This window comes from Nelumbo nucifera, chromosome 7 (assembly GCF_055504915.1).
Source record: "Nelumbo nucifera cultivar China Antique chromosome 7, China Antique-T2T, whole genome shotgun sequence".
In the NCBI taxonomy this organism is placed as follows: Eukaryota; Viridiplantae; Streptophyta; class Magnoliopsida; order Proteales; family Nelumbonaceae; genus Nelumbo; species Nelumbo nucifera.
Window position 1 is genome coordinate 37503935 of NC_142655.1, and position 10063 is coordinate 37513997.

General features: G+C 33.9%; 1 protein-coding gene across 4 annotated transcripts; it reads left to right on the top strand.

Moving 5' to 3' along the window:
- The first annotated feature begins 1970 nt into the window (after positions 1-1970).
- Positions 1971-6689, top strand: LOC104590899 (transcription factor PHYTOCHROME INTERACTING FACTOR-LIKE 13-like). Of its 4 annotated transcripts, none has more exons than XM_010249663.3 (9): positions 1971-2127; positions 3029-3121; positions 3300-4209; positions 4327-4425; positions 4501-4566; positions 5016-5081; positions 5164-5460; positions 5561-5663; positions 6074-6689. In XM_010249663.3, exons 2-9 carry the CDS (start codon positions 3117-3119, stop codon positions 6076-6078), a joined length of 1551 nt encoding a protein of 516 aa, XP_010247965.1. In that variant the 5' UTR covers positions 1971-2127; positions 3029-3116; the 3' UTR covers positions 6079-6689. The 4 variants fall into 4 exon arrangements, with proteins under 4 accessions (XP_010247965.1, XP_019052143.1, XP_010247966.1 ...); XM_010249664.3 differs by having other exon boundaries at positions 2012-2149; XM_010249665.3 differs by lacking the exon at positions 1971-2127 and adding an exon at positions 2209-2446.
- The last annotated feature ends 3374 nt before the right edge of the window (positions 6690-10063 follow it).

Genomic DNA, 10063 nt, shown 5'->3' on the forward strand with positions numbered 1-10063 from the left:
CTAACGAGACGAACTTTAGAACATTCGGGCTCAACTCGATTACTATACGAATATAATATAAAGCTCAAATTCGGCTCGAAGCTCGATTTGAGCCGAGCTTTTAACGAATTGAGCCCGAATGGCTTGTGAAAAGTTTGACTCGTGTCCACCCCTACATCTCATATATCCACTATCTTGCATCAAAGAACAATTTCAAGTCATCCTCTCAGTCGAATTCCTCAAAACGTCATTCTTGGGTTTTGAGATTGCTACTATTAAACTTAAACAAGGCTATAATCAAAGAAGTAGGTTTCTTAACTCCTAATTCCTTTTACTTAACTATTGGTTATTTGGTTGTTTTATATCATATATTTTGGTAATTTAAGTTCGAATTGATTGAGATTGGAGTTCTAAATCTATGAAATCTTTTCTTCAAGCTTCTCATAATCTCAGAATTAGAGGGAGAGAAGTGGGGGATTTAGGGAATATTAGTACCTAATTCTTAACAACATTTCCTTAAAACTGAGATTAGGAGATGATAGAAGGGATCCCATTCGCAAATTTTATAATCCCATCCTTATTAATTTGAGTTTTGCAAAGTTGAGAACCTGAATGATTGTCATATTGGGTTGTCATTTATATCTTGAGAGAGGGGTGCCTAAACATGCCTTTGAACCACTAAGCCAACCTTTATCTTATGATAATAAATGAAATAAAATATTTTTTATCAATTCTAATGTCCACATGTAATCACAACAAATAACACATATTTGTGTTCAACAATTCCAACTAAAGATTAAAAAAATAATATTCAAAACTAATATTTTTTAAACTAATGGAATAAATAATTTCTTAGATCAACATTTATATGAAAAAGTGATTTTTAATCTCAAGAAATCTATACAAATAAAAATATGAATTATAAAATAATCATTTTAGTACTTAAAATTTATAAGTTTGAACATGATATGTGTCTTAAAATTTTTATAAATTATTAATTAATGTTTTAGTTTGCATTAAATAAAAACATATTTATTATTTACAAAAATAAAAATATTGTTTAGAAAATGCTTGAGAATATAATACAAAATGAACTTTTCAAATCCATTAATCTACTTTTATTTCAAAAAATGGTTTTTTATTTCATAAAATTTATAGAATAAAAATATTAATAATGGAATAACTATTTTAGTAATTAATAATTATGAATTTGCATATGATATGTATCTTAGAAAATTTAATATATTTGATATATTTTAAGTTAATATTATGTATTTTTATAATTTATTAATTGATATTTTAATTAAATTTTATAGTAATGTTTTTATTGTTTACAAAAATAAAAATATTGTTTACCAAACATTTGATAATTAATTTTTAGTTGACTTTTTTATTAATATTAAAATTAAAAAATAATAAAATAGAAAGCAAATGATATAATAATTTACATATAATAGTTGAATACTTTTTTGTGCCTTCATTTCAATAGAAAATAGAATAATAATATTTTTGTGCATGTATTATAATATGTTCTAGAATTCTAGATTGATGCATTATTAATAAAATTATATGATTTCTATGCATCTCACTATGTTAGTTGTAGTATATTTCTTCACAAATACTATTATAATATATATTTATTCATTAATTATAGTTATTTAACCTTAAATATAATGTTATTAATATATTTATAGAATTTATAGGTATTTCCTAGCATATCCAAGTATCTCCATATTTTTTATCTATATCCATATATTTGCAAAGTGTAATTATATCCGATACAGTACCTAATTATATCCGATACAGTACCTAATACTCATACACGTACTTTTAATCCTTGATCCCCTCTACTTAAGTGAGGGCTGACTCGGTATTAGCTGGTTTGTTCCAGCGTTGATGTGAAATCAAATCCTGCAATCAGTACTTTTGGGAAAAAGGGTCAAGAGGAAGCTATTTTAAGGCTAGTTTAAATAATTGTCAGATAATTCAGCGGGGAATGCTTCTTTCATTTTTGAGTGCCTGACGTCGTCTGTTCTCACTATAGTTAAATGCTCTGTCTCAAGACTCGTACTTCCGAGCGTAGACGGAACGGTCCGAACGGAGCAACAGAGAGAGTGTCTATGAGTGATGATTAATTCTGCTTTCGAGGTATGCAGTAGTTCTGAATCAGGTGAATTAATTTATTTGTCTTGATTACTTAATTTCATCATCTTGGTTTCTGTTTTTATTATTCGGGAAAGGAGTAATTGTTTCGACTTGGGAGGAAACTATGCTTATTCACTTGCAATTGGGTTTCGTGGCTTCTCAACTTAGGAGTCTTGGCTTGGTTTTCTTCTATTCTGAGGGCGGGATGTTGGAAAATCATCCTTTTTTCCTCCGTCATATCCTCTAGTTCTATTTCTATTTTTTTTTAGTTTTCTTCTTCATAAACAGGATTATTTTGCGGCTGGGTTACGTATATTTTCCGGTATCTGAGGCTATTTTTTCATTTCATATCATTCTATAATGATTCTATCATCAAATTTATACTGTGATTCTTCCCACTGTTCGTATGATTTGTTTGCTTTAAGTTAGGAATTTTGATTTTTTTCATTAAAATATTCCCCCTTACATTCTTTTTCTTTTAATAATTTGCCTTCTGGGTTGTTCCCGTTTGCTCTGTTTGGTTATTTTCGAGCTAGCACTTCAACTTATTATCTTTTTTCCCCTTATTTAATTATAGAATTTGCTCTTTTTTTGGCTCATTTTTGAGAAATTTGAAGCTACAGCTTGTTCTCTATTTCTATAGTTTTTTTCTTTTGTGAGGCTAATTGCTAATTTTGTTGCTTGACATTTTTTAAAATTGTCATTTGCATAAATTTTAGTTTTTGAACAGGGTAGACAAGTACTTCTTAGCTTTAATATACGGTTGCTTTTAATAATGATTTAATGATTTTGTACTAAAGTAGGCTTATTTGTTTTGTTTCTTCCTTTTTTTTCTTGAGATGGGCAAAACTTCTTGTTTGGTTTAAGCTCTGATTTTTATTACCTGAATTTTCCTGTTGTCCAGAAAGTTTGTTCGGCTTGTCATGAATTAGTGTGTTCCCAATTGGAATGTGGAGGGCGATCATTTCCCTGTGGCAAACCAGAAAAAATCAATGGGGTTACTCTCTCTCTCTCTCCCACCCACCCACACACCTGTATCTCACAAAATTGTATTTGTATCGACAAATTTTCTTTCATATCTCTCTGTTGCCAAAATGATAAGAGAAGGAAGGTTTTATTTTTCTTGTTAAATTTGCTACTATGCGTTCTTCACTTAATCAGCCTTACTTTTCCAGGCCCGATAATGGACTAGCAGAGATTCTATGGCAAAATGGGCAGGTAGTTTTGCACAGCCAAACACGTAAGAAACCAGGTCTGGCACCTAATGAATCGAGACAGCTTCAGAAATCTGATCAATCAACTTTCAAGGGTTGTGGGTCTTTTGGAAAGTCAAGCAATTTGATTCAAGATGATGAGACTGCCTCATGGATCCAATTCCCGTTTGAAGATTCTTTGGAAAAGGAGTTCTGCTCTGATTTCTTCTGTGAATTACCCAACTCTAACTCAAGTGATGCAGATGAGGAGACCAATCAATTTGAAGGAGACAAGCCAGTTAAATTTGGTGCTTCTGAGGAAAGCAATATTATTATTGGCACTACAGCTGTAAGATCAGAACAACCTGCTGTCAAAAAATCCAACAACCTAAATTTTGCTGAAACCCCAATTTGTCCTCCTAGATTGCAAATTCCTGCTTTGACCCAGAAACAATGCAACTTTGAAGGAGGTGGAAAAATCATAAACTTTTCCCTTTTCTCAAGAGCAAGCAATGCTGATTTAGGCTCATCAAACGAACCCATTGAACAAAAAGGATCAGGCAATGTGATAAGTGAGGTTAGAGAGTCATCAGTTATGACAGTTGGGTCAAGCCACTGTGGCAGCAACCAAGTCTTGAATGAGGTTGATTTCAGTCGGGTTTCAAGCAACTGGGTTGGTGCAAATGATGTATTTCTAGGAAATGCCAAGGAGTGTGTTCATAATATGTTTCCTCAATGCAAAAGAACGCAGACAGGAACATTAGATGGGACTGTTACTTCTTCTTCTGGTGGATCTGGGGGTAGTATCGGAAAAGCAGGCAAGGAATCCATGAGCACTTCCAGCCACAAGAGGAAGGGCAGAGATGCAGATGAATCTGAGTGCCAAAGTGAGGTGGAAACTCTCCCTCTCTCTCTCTCCTCTCTCTCTCGATTATGTATTTATTTGTTCATTTCCTGTGTGTTAAGTTATTTAGATTTACCTGCTTAAGTGTTATTTCTAAACCTGTAGGAGGCGGAATTTGAATCAGACAAAGCCACTAAGCCAGCTCAACGATCTGGATCTGCATGTAGGAGCCGTGCTGCTGAGGTCCATAATCTTTCAGAGAGGGTAGGTTCAAGACGATCATGGAATTTTATAGCCTGTTATGGACAATATTCTTAATGTAGCCCTTTCATAGTACAGAGGCGAAGGGATAGAATCAATGATAAGATGAGGGCATTGCAAGAGCTAATACCTTACTGTAACAAGGTAAATTACTTTGAGTTTGCAGTTGTCCGTGAGCATGATCAATTTTGCCTTCTTGCAAGAATCAGCGATTAATTAGTGAGCAGTGTTATCTGTTGCATCATTGCTATACAGAGTTGATCCAATTTAAATTGTGTAGGGCTTGAAAAGATTTCTTTTATGCATTGAGTCTATCAATGAAGGCAGGAAGTTGATGTTGCTAGTAGAATCAATTGCACACAACAAAGAATTATGTGTTTTTCTTCACTGCTTTTCATGTGCATGAAAAGACGGGGAAATGCGAAACTTCCATGTTCTAGGTTGTTCTTTGATCACATTTTACCTGGGAAAGAAGAAACAGAAGAGAAAAAAAGGGTCTCTTTGTTATCTGTTGTGAATTTTTTTTATATGTTACAAACTAGTTTCCATAATACGTTCAACAGTCTAAAACTAAAGTAGTAATAATTCCACAGTCAGACAAGGCATCCATGCTAGATGAGGTGATTGAGTACTTGAAGTCACTCCAGTTGCAGCTTCAGGTCAGAATTCAAACTTACGACATATTTAATCTTAAATGCTAATTTTTCACCATAGATGTTATCTTCTTTCACTGTTTACTAGATAATGTGGATGGGAAGTGGGATGGCACCAATGATGTTTCCCGGAATCCAAAATTACATATCACGGATGGGTATGGGAATGGCTCCACCTCCTTTGCCTTCTATTCACAGTGCAATGCAATTACCAAGGGTCCCACTTGTTGATCAAGCTATACCTTCAGCTTCCACACCAAACCAATCAACAATGTGCCCAACACCATTGTTGAATCCTATTAATTTTCAAAATCAGATGCAAAATTCTAATTTTCCAGAACAGTATGCACATTATATGAGTTTCCAGCAAATGCAAACTGCTCAGGTTAGCCTATCTATATTTTACATCAACTGAATGTTACTGTTTTTGCAGATTTCTTATTTGTGTAGGTTTTCCTGATTATCATCTTGACTGTGCCTTGCAGCCAATGAATATGTTTCCTTATGGCTTTCAAACAGTACAAAAGAACCATAAGATGGCATTTGACGGTTGCCCTCCCACTGACAGTACTCAAAGTGGAAAGTTGGGTATGCTTCTTTCCCTTATTATAATTGCAAAAGCTTTTTTATATAACACATTATGCAACTGCTATACATTTTAGGGAATTTTTCTTTTATTCTCTTTATTGGTCTTTATTATCCCAAGTTTCCATTTTCATGACAAAATCCCTTACTTCTGGACCCCCCCTCCACACAATACACACAAAACAAAGAGAGAGAGAGAGAGAGAAAGAGAGAGAGTTACAAAACCAAGTCTTTAAGTTGAAACAGTCACATGCTTTGGCTGAAATGTTATATCCAGTTTCATTGCTGCCTCATCAACCTCTATATTGTTATCTTCAAATAAGTTCTCCATTTTCTGCTGTTTTGTTGTTTTGTTCAATTTGAGTCCCACTTGTAGATTTTATCATTGATGTCTTCTTCTAAAATATTGACAGGTTAGATTGCAACTGTTTGTGCTTATTTGACATTAATCCGCTTTGAAAATCCAATGAACTCTTTGCAAGACCAAGAAGTCATGGTTCTTCAAGTGGCATGATACCTAACTGCCTTCGTAATCTATTTTACAAGACATGATAAAATCTTCTGCATGTATATATCAATTGACTGGCAGACAGAAGCCTTGGAATATTTCAATTAGGCTTCTAATAAGAGCAGTAACTCCAACCGAATTTACTGGCTCTGGAAAGATGATCAAAATGTTATTTTTTCTTCAGGTAATTTCCTTTTTCAGGTGGGAAAATGTAACAGATTTAACATTGTTTCATAAAATATCTCCTCTCAATTTTTGTTGTATCATATAATTTTCTTGGCCCATTGTTGCCAATGAAGAGGAGCGGCTTTGTAGCTATAGTCCCCGATTGTCATAACATACAAAGTCTATCGATCTATGTACAATGTACGGTCCTGCCAGTACTCTTTGAGGTCCATGCTTTCTTTTCCTTTTGTATACATTATTGGTGATGGTTGGAGAAAGTGGAGCTGCCAAATTGGATAAGTATAAATGAATTTTCCATCTGTGGTCCATCATTATATAGTATTGCCTTTCCTCCATATACTGTAGTATGAATATATCATTTGTTGACTAGCCTGGTCTACCAGTAATGATTAGATTTTAGATCAAAGTAAACGGAAAAAGAAATACTTCTGATCTCTCCCTCCTAACAATCAATCTTATCTTTTATTTTTTGTTAGAAATTACAGTCAATCTTAAGATGCCTTTATCAGTCATATATCTATACAAATGGTTATTTACTGAAAGCCTGTAGAGATTGTTATTTTTCCATCACTTTACTTATTTCTAATAATTATACTAAGGTCCTGTCTGTTCATGGGAATAGGGGTCTGGAACCGGAATCAGAATGGTCCATTCCAATTTCAACTGTTTGGTTGGGTGGAATCAGAATCCCATTCCATTCCTGGTGGAATGCCATTCCCCAATTTGAGGGAATGGCCATTCCCTCCCCTTGGGAATAAAATCCTATTTGGATATTCCAGTTGATTTCAATTCTCGTTCCGATTTCTGTCTGAACCAAACAGATCATGGGAATAGACCATTTCGATTCCGATTCTGACTGCGAACCAAATAGACCCTAATAATATTTTCTGTATAGGCTGTTTTTGGTTTGTATAAGTTCCACTACCCTTCCCTTCGTTTTCCTTAAAACCAAACACAGCCTTAGTGATGCTTGGATTATCTTTAAGCCACCTTGCCAATTTCTTGATTTGCTGCTGCCATTTTACCCCTAAAGCATGTTAAATTGTATGGGAGGGACCTCAGAACTAGACAGGGCTCGTGGGGACTCATTATTGCTGTGATTTTGACTTTAACTCATCCACGGATATTGATCAACTGGGGAGTGAACATGGACATGCTTTGCATTGCTAACATAGTTATGAAAGAAGTTTCTCAGGATTTCGTTTTTATTTGGTTTTGCCATTTTCAGCCCATATTCAATGAATCTAATCGCCTTAGTACAGAATTTTGCCAGCAACGTCTTTAAGAACTGTTGAACATTCAAGGCTTTGATTACCCCAGAAGAAAAAGCAAGGAAGGCTGTTTTTCTTCTTTTTGCTTAATATTTAATTTATATTGTTTGAAAAGAAGTTGTGTAGCTATTTCATTTTATTCCCTCCACAACCAACAAAGATCTTTCACAGTTTCACCATTTTTAAAATCGATCATGATGATTTTGAAGAGGCTATCATGTCTTGTGTGCCATCTTTCCAACTAGTAGGGGTGCAAATGGATATGATCTGATGATCCTATTTGGTCGAATTCGGATTACTCCGATTCGGATTTTTGATCGGATCGGATAATATGATCCATTTAGAAATCGGGTCAGATTCAGATCACTCCTATCCAATCTGATATATTATATATTTATAAATATAAATAATATATATATTGTTTATTTATTTATAAATATATTTTTTTTATATTATATTTTTATAAATTTATTATATTGTTTATTTTTTTATAAAAAACATGTACATATATAATGAAAATAATTAAAAAATACATGTATTTTTTTATTTAATTGAAATTAGTAAATTTTATTTTTCTTTTAATAATTTATTAATTTTTAAAGAAAATAAGTCAGATTGGATCAGATCTGAAGATCCGACTTACCGATAGGATTCAAATTCAAGTCGAGTCTTATTAGATTCGGTCTGATCTTTTTACATGGACAATGCCAGATGGGCTTCGAATATACCTTGATTGAAATCTGATCCGATCCGTTTACATCCCTACCAACCAGCGAGGAGAAAAAGAACCAGCTATCTTCAACTTAACCCAATGTAGATCATGAAGGAAATCTCTATTTTTGCTTTTGAATTTTGAGTTAAATCCCACGACATATTTGGCATTTCCCATCTAAAGATTCCTTTCCCTTTTCACCTTAGATATAAAAGAAATGACACATCGATGATCTCTCTTTCTCCCATCTCTTTCTTGAAACTAAAGTTCTGGCTCAAACATGTTGCGTCTTTGAATCTGAACTTTTGGGTCCCGGCAACTTGTGACATCTACAAACAAATGAAAGAGAGCCAATTGGTTGGTCAACGAGCAGGACAGAGATGAGTCCCACAGTAAGAATATCAACAGATAACATTCTTAATAAGAGCCATATATTCATAATTTGATACATGGTGGTCCCTATGGCGCTCTCTCTCTCTCTCTCCTTGCCATCTTTTCCTCGTTGGAAACTATAAAGAGATAGATGTCACATGTCGGCCCAATCTTATTATGTAAACTTTTCATGAACAAATATTTTCCAACCCAAAAGTTGGATTCCACTAATATTTCATGGGGCTTTGTTATCTTTTTCATATCGAGTTCTTTACACCAAATAAATAAACAAAGAGGTAGAGAGGTTCGTTTCGGGAATTAGTACGCAGATCTCAATGATCGATGTTGTGTTTCGCCCCTAATCAATGGAGTCCAGAATAGTTAAGCAACTGCAACGCGGCGATTTTTTTTTTTTTTGGAAGAAGCCCGTTGGCAGAATTCCATTAGTTCGATGAAGAGTCCATCTCAACAGTTTTACATAAAAAAAATCTGGAATAATAGACCAAGTAAAAAGTCTACACAGAAATAAATTCCATCTAGCAACTAAATGAGCAGCAACATTTGCCGTCTATCGCACACAATTCACCGATCAAGCAAGAATGATGGTTAGATAAAAGGCTCTTGCAGGCAAGAAGCTTCTTCACGATTTATGGACCCAATAAGCTTCCTCACGATTAAAGATATTATTTAATTAATTGTTTTTTGGAGAACATTCTCCAAATTTTGTGAGGATAATGTTATTATTGCCTTCGGTCAATTTATTTTGAACTTCTTCAAGTCTACGGAGGATAAGAACAACAGATTTTTTCACACATCACAAATGATGATGATAATGGGGAAAAATTGAAGATCCCTCTGAGATCTCAAACTACTTCAGTAACAAGTTTGAATTCCAGTCTAAAGGAACTAGTGACATTGATGATTTCATTAGTGGAATTGAGCACAACATCACAAATGACTAAAATACAGCTATAAGCAAGGTCATGCACTAATGAAGAAATATTGGAGGCTCTTCAATCTTTCAAGGACCTCAAAGCTTGGGGCCTGATGGACTTAATGCTTTATTTTTTGGCATATCATAAAAGATTTTATTTGTAAAGTAATGAAAGCTTTCTTTCATTCTGGGAATTTGTGACCAATTCTAAATAAAATTTTCATTGTTTTCATCCCAAAAAAGAAAAAACCTGAAACTGTTAACAAACTATAGACTAATAAGCCTATTGATGTTGTATATAAAATTATCTCCAAAATTCTGGTCAATAGTGTCAAACCCATTTTGGACAATATAATTTCCTCTTTCTAGAGCGCTTTTGTACCAAACAGGTAGATAAATGATAACACCCTTATAGTTCAT

Bases quoted from the DNA above. Each gene is read 5' to 3' on its own strand.
- LOC104590899 (XM_010249663.3), top strand. The intron at 4,567-5,015 runs GTAAATTACTTT...ATAATTCCACAG, and splicing joins TAATACCTTACTGTAACAAG to TCAGACAAGGCATCCATGCT. The intron at 5,461-5,560 runs GTTAGCCTATCT...TGTGCCTTGCAG, and splicing joins AGCAAATGCAAACTGCTCAG to CCAATGAATATGTTTCCTTA.